This window comes from Trachinotus anak, unplaced genomic scaffold, assembly GCF_046630095.1.
Source record: "Trachinotus anak isolate AG129_WGS33_773 ecotype Australia unplaced genomic scaffold, CSIRO_AGI_Tana_v1 ptg000007l, whole genome shotgun sequence".
In the NCBI taxonomy this organism is placed as follows: Eukaryota; Metazoa; Chordata; class Actinopteri; order Carangiformes; family Carangidae; genus Trachinotus; species Trachinotus anak.
The window spans coordinates 16,103,027-16,117,329 of NW_027273858.1; the positions used below are offsets into that span (position 1 = coordinate 16,103,027).

The 14,303-nt window shown below is 42.9% G+C and overlaps 1 protein-coding gene across 2 annotated transcripts in view; it reads right to left on the bottom strand.

Moving 5' to 3' along the window:
* Nucleotides 1-14,303, bottom strand: part of mcu (mitochondrial calcium uniporter) — a 54,084-nt gene that overhangs the window by 18,044 nt on the left and 21,737 nt on the right. Inside the window, exon 2 of one of the 2 annotated variants that reach the window (XM_071480998.1) lies at nucleotides 12,212-12,325. In XM_071480998.1, the coding sequence (XP_071337099.1) occupies nucleotides 12,212-12,325 (114 nt within the window). The remainder of the gene's footprint in view (nucleotides 1-12,211; nucleotides 12,326-14,303) is intronic. The other variant, XM_071480999.1, reaches the window with a different exon arrangement.

Consider the following 14,303-nt stretch of genomic DNA (forward strand, 5'->3'; position numbering starts at 1 on the left):
ACAAAAGATTTACTTATCTGAAAAGGTACAAGAGGCACAAAGCTTTTCACTGGGCTTTTTCGGTTGAGAGACTGACTAATTAAATGTTAGCTGAGATAAAACATGCAGGAAAACTCAACAATGAAATGTCGAATATGAATATCAAGGCAGCCAAGCTGCTATTAATCTCGACTGGGGGCTGCTGTTTTTTGGGGGGCTTCTTAGTAAAAGATGAGGTGAAGTGAAATTTGTTAGACCACTAGGGCCAAAACTCTTTTTTAACCTACAAGCGTTAAAACTATCAGCCTGGGCAGACTACAGGATAGGTCTGTGTTCACAGCTCAAGCAATGTCATAACTTCATCATTTGTCAGAGTCTCCTTTCACAGAAGAACAGTTAATACATGCCGTCCCTGCAGACTGGGAACCATGAGAGGAGCTGACGTTGTAATAACCTGCATCTTGTTAGGTAATATGACAGCTGCTACCATAAATGGTCAAGAAGCAGCTGGTAAAGCGCATGTTTTTTTTCCCTGATGCAGAGCTGACCCTGGATGCTTGTGGCTCTGCTCTCTGGGAGCATGTGAGTTGACATTGAGAGCAGCGTGAAGTATCTCACACACTACTATGAATTCCTCCTGAAACAGCAGCTGTTATTTATGGAGCAAAGCCTGAGAAAGCTCTTAGGGAACACTGACAGTGTTCCTCCATCAAGACGTCTTTCCTCTTGCCTCCAACGCTTTGAATATGAGACTTGGACTGTGAAACCAACAACTGCCCAGAATATTAATGCTTCATCCTATGGAGCTCAGTGTTCAGCTTTTAATCTGCAGCACAGCCTCATGTGTGGATGGTCCATGGGGTGCACTGGAAAGTATGAAAATTCAAAGCATTGTAACTCTCTACCCTCGTGGCTGTGTCAGCGAGTCTGTCTGAGTTTTCCTTTGCTGTGGTCCTCGTGGACATATGGCAAGCACACATGCCAGAGCATGAACTGTGCTAATGAATGCAGGCAGGACCAGAAACTGCTGAAGGAGCTGAGGGGAGGCTGCAGCACAACAACTGACTCATACAGAGCATAGTGACACACAGCTCACTGCATGTGACCTTTTTTGGCCTGAATTTTTTCTAAGTATGATGACAATTTTTCTAGTTTAGAGATAAAAGAAGTCGTCAACATGACAACATGGCAGTCACTTTCACTACCTGACCCACTGCGAGGCCTGGAGAGAGTGTGGACCACCATGTGCGTCCTCTGCACAGAGGTCGGCTGTGCCTTTGACCTGACATGAGTTCCAGTGGGAGAGCATAACGTACATGGAGACTAACACTATCTGCCAGGCTGGAGGTATCACTGCTAACTGCTAAACCCTGATTTCTGACCACACCACATGCTTCTTCTAAGTGCATAACTGATGAAGGGAAAGAAAAATGTTTCCCCTTACATAGAGTACAACTGAACCAGCGCCTGCTTGTTGGAAAAGAAGTGGAAACTAAGTGGAGGAACGTTTTACATTTCAAGCCAAGACTACAACAGTATAAATGCTCTTCCACAGCAACATTAAATCAATACTTACGGATCTGTGTCACACAGTAATAGTAAGAAGTATATATTTATGGTGCCTGACAGTGAAACCTTAAGATCTCAACTGCAGACACTGATTGATCACTGACTGATCTCCATACATAACTCCAGACAAAGCCATCCATCCATAAACTATGATCTAATTTGTAAATTTGATTTGATCCTTCAGAACATGTGCAGCATAAATAGAGTTTGAGACAAATCACAGCGTGCACATGTAATAAAAACAATAAATGATCATGAGGAAATCAAATACTCCAGTATACTGGTTATACTCACAAATGATGATAGAAGAAGGTTGCACTCAATGACTTTACAGAGGACCAGAAGAGTATTATAAATATTTAAAATAAAATTAAAAAAGTAATATCACAAAGGCTTTTATGCACCAGGAAGTCTTAGTTATGGGTGTGTGTAGGATCAAAAACTCTGCTTGCTCTCTATCAACCAATTTCCATCTCACTTTATATTTATAAATTAACAGCCCTTCTTTTCTCTATGTCTCTATGAATTTTGCCTGAAGACAAATAAGTCATGTTAATAAAACAAGTGTGCAGAATTCTTTAAAAAAATACTAAAATAAATAAATAAATAAAAATATGTAAGAAAATATAAAATATTTCTTTTAGAAAATCAGCATGGAATATTATATTGTATTCATTGTAATGAATCCTTTTCTTTTTACCATTTCCAGCAAAAAAAAAAGGGTGTATGGCCAACTTGAAGGTCCCATAAGTGAGATTTCCATGTGTTTTTGATTATAAAGCAGGCCTAGGTTCTATATTAATACTGTGAAAGTATCAAAGCATTCAGTCCCCAGAGAAATGCAAACAGCTTGTTTTCAGAAACTTTTTTATTCCATCACCTCGAAAACAGTCAGAAGAGGCGAAGAGCTTTTCTTCTGACTGGCTCATTGACCTGTTGTTACGAGAGCTCCAGAGAGAAGCCTGAGGGAGGGGATGTAAAACTACACTGAGAAACCACAAATACATCTTCCTATGGATATCAAAACGTCAAACAAAAACACTGTAAAAGTGTGAAAGTTAAATATGGGACCTATAAGGCCCAGTCACACCAGCACTGAAGTGAATCTTTTACATTAAGTTAAACTGACTGGACAGATGTCAGAGCTGCCAGAGCTGAAAAACAGAGGAAGCTAACATGTAACTTATTAGCTGTGCTGAACACCCACCGTTACTTAACGTACCTCTGTTAGAGTACAAGCAGCCCTAATAAAAGAGGCATCACTTCCTCACAGTCATGAGACAGAAGTAAAAGGTCGAATAAACTGTGTGAGCCATACTGACTGACTTATGGCATGTTCCCAGATAGGCTATTGTTTGCTACAGTAGTTCGAGTACTCACTACGTCACCTATTTGTGAGTACGGAAAATGAGCTGAGATGGCATTTTTTTCTGTTGGGCCCCGTTTGCCGGGTTGTTAATAACAACAAAAGCTTCACTCCAGGCCATTCACAACAGGCATCAAAAATTCACAAGTCCTGTGCCGTGGGGCCGTGTGGTGAGCAGCTCATTCTCTCACAGACTTTAGATAGTTTGCAGAAAGTGGGCCAGAGTCTATGAACCGTCTTTCATTCTGCCCACCTGCAGGGCCGGGGAAATGGAGAAAGTCACAGCAGTCAAAGAAGCAGACAGCCTCGCTTTCAGATCTCAAAGGGTCTCGTACACCCCCCTGCCTCCATATGATGTGACGGTCCCTGCTCCATGAGCTCTGGGAGCCGTGACAAACCATCGTCCCGACTCACAGACCACACAAGGCTGATTATGCCGAACAGTTTCGAGTAAAGTCAGCTGACATTAATGGTGGATCAGGCTGCACAGGTGTCAGCGACTTTGTTAAAGATCGTCCCCATCCTCTCATTTGGCCTCCAGCTCTCCCTCCCATCTCTGCCCTTTCATCTCCCCTAAGTGACATTATGACCTGAAATCAAAGTGAGCCAGTCAGCCATCCTAATGCTCAGACAATGCAACGCGTCTCCATATCTCTCTGTCCTCGTCCTCCCATTCACAATATCTTAATCCTCATCATCACTGTGCCGCCTTTCCTCCACAATTCCGGCTCGAATGTGATTTGACTCTCCACTTTTTCCTGCCTATTCTCCTCTCCCCTTCACCGCAGGATTCAGTCTAGCTTGGATGTTGGCGAATGAGCTCAGGCAAGGGCACCTAAGTCTCCCCATCATATTACTTCCCATAGTGGACTAACCTACCCTCTCCTTCCAGAATGATTCAAGTACGGTAGTTCAGCTCGTTTGAAGCAAAAACACCTTCCTTTTTCTGTAACAGATGTTAATAATGTGTATCTCAAAGGGCTACAATTACTACAAATTAGTGCTTTAACAGCTTCAGTGTAATTGCTGTCTTTCTGAGAGCCGTACCTGTCGGCATCACTTCTGGCAAGATGCCACACACAGCAAGGCCCCAGTTTGATCGCGGGTGTTGACTGGAAGATGAATGATTACAGCTATTGTTGTTACTGTTATGTGTATTATTCTTCTTATGTTTGCATATTACTACCCCACCACACATGATAGAGTATGAAACATCAACTGTAAATGTCATCTTTTTTCCTAATTCAAAGGCTCCAAAGGCTTTTCTGCAGACTCATCATCCTGCATCATGTCTCATTCATACACACATAAATAATCTTGTCACAATGGGATTACGGCAGTAATGCAGGTAGGGTGGAGCCCCCATAGATATCATACTCTCACTATGTGATTATGCTTATAGGGTCATTTCCGACATATGTCAAAACATGCCAAAGGCAAGTTATTCATGTTCAGCTTCCTGCTACACACAGTGGCTGCTTACATCAGTACAGCATGCCTGGGTGGCACATTTACATTACAGGAATTACCTGCTCCCATTTCACACCCCTGAGGTTGCCTGGAAATTCATTCATGTTTCTTCAACAATGTAACAAGACTTTTAATCCTGGAGAATGCAGGAAAAGGACAAAGCTGATTGAAAACACAGCTGTGTGTGGAATATGAAGTTTATTACAATATAAAGATCCTTCTTGGTGTGAGGCTACAGTGCTAATCACTGCACCATTGTGCTGCCGGCCGGCTGGGGCCTTTCTGTGTGGAGTTTGCATGTTCACCTCATGCCAGCGGGGGTTTCCTCCAGGTGCTCCGGCTTCCTCCCACAATCCAAAAACATGCAGGTTAAGAACTGCATTAAGACCATCCATCCACATTCTGTCTCTCACTCCTTCACTTGACCCCCCCCTTGCACCACATGGTTTCTTTTGTTTGGTTGAGTGGGGTTATACTTTTTATTTTGCACCATGCAACATCACATCCACTCACTAACACTGCTGAGTGCCCATTTCATACATTTAGTTGTTGTATTTGGCTTTCTTTTATGTGAATAAATGTAAAAGCCAGGTGACAAACTGGGGGCTCGTCCGCCTTTCCTCCTCATTTCCTCCAGCCCCCCCACAACCTTAAAAGAATAAGCGGTATGGCTTATGAATGAATGAATATAATACTTTGTAGATTGAAAAAAAAAAGAAAAAAGTAAAAGAAAAAGAAAAACTAAACATTACAAGAAGTTATGATGCAAATAAACATCTAATAGTAGCCTGTAATGCCTTGATGCTATCGTGCTATGTGTGTATTTTTAGTAATTAGGTGCAGCAGTGTCAAATCATACTCCTACATATGCTATAGCCTTTCATGTCATCCTTGTGTTTCAGTGACTAAAAAAGGTGCCAAAACAGTTGGACAGAAAACTGACTTCAATCAATAACCGACTTTGTCAAAAACTCAAATCTGTAAAAGCTTTTGATATTCTTGAGCCTTCATCTCGATTAAGTGCATAAAAGCTTACATCAGACCAATAAATGTTGATTAATACGACAGTACTGATACTGTTAATGCTCTATTTAATAAGGTTTCATTAGATGTTTGATGACAGGCACAGTTTTATCTGCAAGGCTGTGAATTTGTGAACATCAGCACAAAATTTACAGGCACGTTTCCAGCACCGCTTTTCAGCCGAAGCATTGGGTTTCATCAACTCCACATGACGTCGACCAAGATTCACCCACATGCTGTTTATATTGCCACAATACATGACTCAATCATGACAAAAATACCTTTTACAGTCATAGATTCAAACTGAGAATGTGGTGCTAGAAGGTAAATCTTCATAATATCATCATCATCATCATCATCATCCTTCCAAAAAATTCAAAAATCACATTTCTTACCCAAATTGTTTTTTTCCCCCATCCCTGCTGAACATCACACATTGATGACCTGAGTGAAGACTAAGTCAGTCCACCAGGTAGCAGTTTATCATGAACTCCTGCTTGTTCTTTTAAGACTGGCATTAACTCTTACACTGCAGTGAAGAGTTGCTGGATTCAGAGCAGGTTACAATCAATGAAGGTTTAAAGTGTGAACATCGATTGGTTTGTTCAAACTGAGGCTTCTGCAGAAAATCTCCTGAAAGAAAATCAGCTTTTTTCATATTGACTCTGTGAACAATCAGATATTCAATGAGAACTTGTTTCATAGAGGACTGTGGTGACTGAACATGATGCAGAAGTCAGTAGAGACCGTCTTTACACAACTTTTAATCATAAAACCTAACTTTGAGAGCGGTGGGACCCACAAAACAGACGTCTTTACGCCCTCATTCTTTATATCCCAGCTTCACTGGTTTGTTTATCCATATTTAGTAATATCAGGGATGCAAAACGAAACAAAAATACATCTCAAGATCTCCTCATACAAACACCGTGCACAGACATGCACAAAGATCAATAATGTAATTAGGCACAGTGATGGTATCTCAGTCTTACAGGTAGTCTTAAGCTTTACTAAGCTGACTGATATCTGCGTGTCAGGAAGGAATAATCAATTTGATTCGAAGGCAACAATCTCAAGAATTTCTCCAGTGCACTTCCTTCACTCGGCGTCGCCTCACTGACATGGAGTTGAATTGTTTTTCTCATATCAGCTCTCAGATGACACTTGAAATCTGATAACAGCTGTGATGACTCCTCTGAACTCCTCTAATCTGAATTAGCTCTCAAACCAGACAATTACTGTATATACACAGACAATTCTATCAGGATGGACTCGGTAACGTCCTAATAAACTGCTGAGTTTATCAAACCTTTCAAGATCTTTAGGTAGAAAAGGATTATTTATGCTGTAGTGGGTGATGAGTTAACAGCACTAGTGCATTTTTGTAGTCTGAGAGATGCACAATAAGCACCACAGTATAAAACCCAGGTAGCAGAAGTGTACACACCCTCCCACAGAGGCTTTTTGTTTTTTACACAACACTGCCAGTGAGGAGCAAATCAAATAGAGAGGGTTGCATAACTTTGAATTGTTAATGGAGGTGTTTCACAACTCAGACGTCAGATGTGAGGGTGTGTTTGTGTGTGATAGGGCATGGTTATAATGACAGCCACTCAGGTTTAGGTTTGGTTGGGTTAGCTTAGGTTTAAAAAGTAGAACTGAGAAAAGGACGGTCTAAATTAGTCTAAATTAGTCTAAACTAGGTGTTTTCAAAGTCACTGTCTCCGCGGGCACCGCCCTCGCACAAAATCTAAGAGGAATATAAGAACAATGTTGATGCAACACTGCTGAAAAAGTTCATCTTAATGAGTTTTGTCACACCTGTTGTCTGACATCTATTTGGGGAATAACAATGCTCTAAGTTCTGGAGCTACATTTCAGAAAATTGTCACCGAATTATCTATTAGCATTTCCTCTTTGCAATGTGCCCGTGGATACACAGATAATTATCACTGCATTTCTGTGATACTGAAGAAATCTTAAAATGTGATGGTTCATAGGGAAGTTCTGGGGTTGCAAAGAGTTTATTTGTAAGCAGAGTCATAGATGTTTATTCGCAACTGGCATCAGAGATAACGATATCCTCAAGAGGTGTAAGTGACGCTATGTCTAAAAATATGTGTAACATGTCTGTGTGTTCAGTTATGACTCAGAGAAGAAGTGTGTGATTTTTTTGACTCAAATTGTGGCAATTCATCTCAAGCAGTATCTTCGCCTCCCCTTCCACTCTCCTGTGCCCACCTCAGGTGGGCGGGCCTCACAGTTTGGAAACCTCTTTTAAAGCCTTAGCCTTGAAAACATGGTTGAAGTGAAGGAAAACTGTGAAAAGGCAGGGTGTTATGTTGCCCTATAAAAGAAGAATAGCTGTTGAATTGTTCAGAGTGGATATATGACACACAAAGACACACAAACAACTTGACTAAAACCTTTATGACTTTTGATAGGAGCATCTCCAAACTTTTAAAAATGAATGGTGACTACAAATACTTTGTGACAACATTCAAATAAAATCCCTTTCTGACCCAGACTGTGTGGGTGATGAGCTACAAGGTTGGACAAGCCGCCCCACGCAGTTTATGGTCAATCAGTGTAAATGGACGCTATGGCACAAACTCTTGCTGACTTGGTGCCATAAAAGGAGAGAAAGCGATGGAAACATGCACCCGCACAGAAAGGGAAATGCACTCAGAACAAACCTGCTTGTCTGAGGAGGAACGGGTGTTTGCTTCTTCTTTTGACACTTCAGTTTATCTTTTAAATAAAGAAACCAACTGTTTTCATGGCTCTCTTCATAACACACCTGCCTCCCGCAGAAAAGAGCAGCCATTGTTTTCAGTGACTGGCCATTTCCCAACTCCTCGCCACACTGCCTGTACATTGAGCTTTCTGCATAAAGCCGCTGATTCCGCTCTTGAACTATACCCGCCTGACAGAGACTGGACAATGTGCGATTGCCCAAGTGAGTGTTAAGTTACCGACAAAATCACCTGACGAAAGATGGATGAAAGAACAATAAACACCCGACCTGACTTTAATGATCCATGTCTGCTCTGCCTTCAAGAGGAACAGTACAAGGCAGGGAAGATGCTTTTTTCGGGACAAGGAGAGGTCCTTCTGACATAGACCAGCTTGTTGGAGACATGAGTCAAGGAACGGGTTCAAAGTGCCTGTCAAGTGCGACTTGCTCAAGAGCTCTGCAGACTGCAGTTGCATCACTGCCTCTGCTGCCCTTCCTTTAAATCTTTACCAGCTCCCATGGCGATTCTCCCTCATTTCATCGAACATCTTCTTTTTCCGTCTATCTTATCTCCACTCCATCCACCAATTCATTGCAATATATTCCTGCATGCATGGAGTAGCATGAACTGTAATGAACTGGGTAGTTTCTAGTCTTGTTTCCTCCTCATTTAGATTTCTCTCTTCATGTGTCGGTGTGATATTTGACAACTTCTCCAAATTGCCACAGCTCCCATCTGTATGAGCTGAGTCGCAGATGGGTCGAAGAGGTCGATGCCTGAATAGTGCTGCCGAGAATGGCTGTGTGTATGTGTGTATGTGTGCATGTGCGTGTGTAAGAGTGTGCAGCCGTGACCCATCAGGCCTTATGGGAGGCTGCAGCTAAACTGACGGATGCCAAGGAACGACAGAGGGAGGAGGGAAGGGGAGGGAGGGAGGGAGTGCCGGCTTTGCCAAGTGGGAGACAAGTGCCTGTACTGCAGCAATGCAGGAGGGAGGGATATGGATGTCAATGAAATGAAAAAAGAAAAGAAAAAAAAAAGAGAAGAAGAATTGAAGTGTTGAATGAAAACAATGCAGCAGCCATGTTTAGAGTCTGTTTGCAAGGCTGACAAGTTTATGCAACCTGATTTTCATTCTCTCAGAGTTTCTGTTCGGTGTCACTGCTCTGCTGATGCTCCCTCCTTCCACTGCGGTTATGACAATATCACCCTCAGCCTACCTAGCAGAGACAACAAGCCCCGGCAAAGCAAACACTCCCTGTTGAGCTTCCTATGTCTCCTCCCTCCCTCGCCCTCTGAACAAACAGCTCTCCCTCTGGAGGCTGCATGGCAGGGAGAGGGACACTCGGGACTATCGACTGACTCTCAGCTCTGTTGTTTCACCCCGGTGTAAACAAGGCCTCAGTAGGGCCGCCCATGGCTGATGTTTTTACTTCCCGGCAGCAAAGGTAATGTATGCATTTCCGCTGCTGTCATTCGCCAACCTTCCCCCAACTCCTGTCTGAGTGACCCTCTGCAGTAAAATGTAAACACAGTCCGAGGGAAGCCTCTGCTCATTTTTCACTGTACAACCACCCCCACCCTGTGCAAACCCATGCCCGGCCTTCTCGGCTTCACACAGCCCAATGACACATAGATACGCATGCACCAACACAAACTAAAGCACACCACACATACACCCGCTCCCATGCACGCGAACAGAAAGACGAGGAGATGAGCTAATGCACTGCCATGCACAGCAGAGGGATTGCAAGCACTCAAGGAACAAATATCCTGTTCTCGTCATAAAAATTTCATCCAGCGCAAGCTTGTTGGTGGGCCGAGCGCATTTCCTGGTGACAAATATACACACTTAACCTTGAGCTGATCTTTTTAACATAATGCATCTCCTCCATCGGAGATGAATTTCTGGACCTTACTCACAGGAATACCAAGTGCAAAGACTTGTGGTCTGACCAAAGCCAAGTTGGAGACGAGACAAAGGACAAAGTGGCAGCGCTGAGGAGTCAGATCTTATGACTGGTCGTCATGTTCTGCTGGAAGGACACTGATGTGACACCTTGTGCCGAGAACATTGCCACAGTCTTGTACTAATCCTCAAGAGCTATCATGTAAGAACAGACTAAATTCACACGTACGCGTAAAGACATGTACACCCATGTGTACATATGCATAGCCACTTTAATCATGATCTAAATTAGGTGCAACATCATCTGAGGTTCTTTTAGTAGACACTCAATCATATCACGTGATCATCTTCAGCAGATTGTAGATGATGAAACTAGCAAAAGTCATTATCTGCTGATGTGGTTTGATCAAAAGCACCTGAATATCTACTAAATGGACCAACTGCAGCTTCAAAGGCCAGAAATGAGCTTTGAAACTCGATTCAGAATCAAATCTGAAGTTTGTTAACGAAAAATATATTGTACTGTAGATTCCAGCTGAGCCCTATTACGACATGTATGATGTGTCAATATTACCTTGTTCTTCTGCACCTGCCATGTACCACACAAACGGTCAAACTACAGTGACATGTGGAAATCAACAGGAATGACTTTCAAGAATTTGTTGCAACTCTGTGTTAACGCAACACAACTATGCCGAAAAAGCCCATCAAATGGATTAAACTCTTACTCCACAAACAGATGGCGACAGTCAATCCAATCTATAACTGAGGAAGAAATTAATACGGCATTAATGTCACGCAACCAGGCCCGGCAACAGACACGAACACAATAACGCGCAGTCATCCATTATTTTGTCAGATTAAAAATTTCAGCCTGAAAGCCCCACGAGGACCGGACAGTTTGGCAAGTGTATCAAACATCTGCAAGTCAATTGAGTATATCATGATAGCTTACAGGGCTCTAACTCCACTGTGCCGATGTGAACTCTCCCCATGTGACACTCACACATTATTTGCAATACTTTGTTGCATCCTCACTCAGCTATTGGGTTTCTGTTTAACACACACACACACACACACACACACACACACACACACACACACACACACACACACACACACACACACACAGGGCAGCGTGGTGGTGAAATGCTTTTGGTAAATTTGCATTCACACCAAAGCAACACATCACAGAAACTGCTTGTTCGCCATGGCCACACAGCACATCGCATTATTTAGATTCATAGTGGCACATACATGGTGTCAGAGTGTTGGTTTCGCAGGCTGTGTTAAGGTTCAACGGGGAACTGGCTTCGTATGGCAGCACACACAGCCTCGTGTACGCTGAACACTGAACCAAGGCAACGACGCACCGGGGGAGAGGGCGCCTTTGAACAGTGGGCTTTTTGAATACATTTGAATAGATTTCTCCTGGAAATGGCTTTTTCAAAGGGCTGCTGTCCGGTGACCTCATCAACCTTCAAAAGACTCTCTGCTAAACAGGGCCTCGCATGTTAATCACTGGTAAACTGAAAATAATAGAAAACAACAACAGGTTACTCCTAATCCTAATCAAAAGAGGAACAAGTGGCGAGGGATCATTGGGATTTGGATGACAGGAGTTTGTTAGATAAAGACATCTAAGCTGAAGCTGCCAACAGAAAATGTTTTGTGACGAATGTGGGCTTTAGCGCAGTTTTATTCTTTCAGCATTGAGAAGATCACGAGGGAATAAACTAAAACTGAAATTCTTAGGGTAGTTGGCAGCTTCTTAAGATGGAATGACGCAGATTACACTGACTGCCAATATTCAATTGGCCGATACCGATCTGATATCTTAAACAATCTGAAATCTCGGCTTTATAATGACACAACAATTTCCTGATCGACTTTTCCAAATGACTTTAAAAAAACTGCACTGAGTGATGAAGGCGTCACAAAGCGCTGATGATGCTGAAGCTCCATATATAAAGAAGCTCTGGAGTCATGAGCCGTCCACATCAATGAGCCAGACATACACACACACACACAACAGACCTAATAAATATGGATTTGGTTTAGAGGCTGAATGGCACAGAAATCAATTATGTACAAAACGAGACAATCTATTATTCTGAGTTCCTTTCAGATACACATGCACATGCGTGACACACTAACCTGTGGAGACAGGGCAGTGGGAGGCTGGGTGAACAGTGTGGAGTGGGCTGCTGACCGTAGGCCATGTGCTCTCCTGACAGTCTGACGGGTGAAAGGAGCAGACAGTACATCCTGCTGGAGAAAAGACACAAACAGACAGAAAGTGTCAACTTGGGGAGCATCATCATTGCCTCAAAGTGGAAACATAATGTTTGGGATAATCACAGTACAAAATGGAAAATGGCAAACCTCATGCTATTTTCAAAACAGCCATCATCAGGACCTAAAGTACATTGCTATGAGCTAAAAAAGAGGCTTAAAATAATGAGGCGTGAAAGTGGTAGCTGTGGGGTTTTTTTCTGTTCTCATCACAGGCCAGTTTCCTTTGCGCAGCGATTCAAACACACCATGTAGACAGTAAAGATATCACATGAAACTTCCTGTGTGCACTGAGTAAAGTGTGTGAGGCAGCCTGTGCCGCTGCGGCTGTCAATCAGATTAAAGAGGTGACCAGCCCGCACCCAAACCAGGATTAGCTGAGGGCTATTTTTCTGCTATCTACGAATTAGGTTTCTCACAAACCGACTGTTATCACGGGGGAGAAAAGGCGAAAGATACGTTTGCTTTGATGTGTTTGGATGTGAGAATTTGTGTTGCTTGTTTTGGGTGGAGAGAGAGACAGAGAGAGAGAGGGAGGTTTTCAATTGTGTGTGTGTGTGTGTGTGTGTGTGTGTGTGTGTGTGTGTGTGTGTGTGTGTGTGTGTGTGTGTGTGTGTGTGTGTGTGTGTGTAGGCAGGTGTATGGCACAGGGTCACGGTAGACTGGAATGACTAAAATACTTTCACCTTCAAAGTTAGTGTACGCACTCAGATGTTCCCTGCCTCCCAGCGCTGAGGAAAGATTAGATGGAGATAAAGTGGGACACTCTTCCATTACAAACACTGAGAGCACCTTGATTGTACACACTGAACAGCAACCAGTGCACCCTGGAAACTTCTCTTATTAGACCCAACCTTGTGGGTTTGTTTAGCCACTTGTGGGAGGGAGGGGCCACTTCAACAACACAAAGTGCTTGGTACTTTAACAGTCCACAAACCTGCTGTCGGCCTCCTACGATACGCAATTACGACCAGAAAGGTCAGGTGTAAAGATTGCATTTTCAAAACCATCCACCTTCACCGGCAGCTTTAAGAGGCAATGCTGAAAAATGGACCAGTCAGAACCCGATTTACTGAGATCTCAAACAAGACGTGCTTAACTGAGTTTGAAAACGCGTGGGAGGCAGCAGGTGCGTATACAATAAAACGTGCAATCGTCTTTCGCTGCTGCATGTAAACAACAATTGTTGCAAGAAGCGCTCTTTTAACCTCTTTGTTTTTTTTTTTTTTTGAGCCCATCGTTGAGCTAAGATCACATTCATAATTAATGAGTTTCATTTAGAGTTCAACGAGGCCGCATGTTTTTCAACCCACACACACGCACACACGAGGCGAACGTGAACAGAGACTCCGTGTGGATGGTCGGATTCCAGCTGTGACCTGACAGAGTTAACCACTAAGCCACCATGCTGCCAGTACATGTAGGCTTTAGGTTAATGAATCAGTAGTAATCACTGAAACAGCCTATAATAAGAAGGGTGGCATGAGAAGCCTTGGCACAGCAGTAATTCTCTAATGACATATCTGCTGTGTCCTCTCTGCTATCGGAGCTCCAATCTATGAATGGTTGTCTGCTTAATAACCCCCCACCCCCCTTACATGTTATTATACACACAATTACCTTTCCTTTAACGACTTTCAGCCTTGGTAAATTACATTGAACAAGCAAGGACATGGCTTGGATTACGCCTATTCGAGTTTTTGGCTGGTGGTTATGAATATATCTTTACACAAGGAACACTTTGGTAAATTAGGTCTGTAGTTTCTCTCAGATAAATATAGTCGGGGAATGATATGTGATTTTAATTGGTGGGAAATCTTCTCCTCTCAGCATGCAGACCTGCAGAGGTTCAGGGCCAGTCAAGCTCAAACATTAGCTGCGATGCAGAGGTGCTGTGATAACCAGCACTGATGATATTTTTTTTTTTCCCCCTCCAGCTCTCAGCTTCTACAAC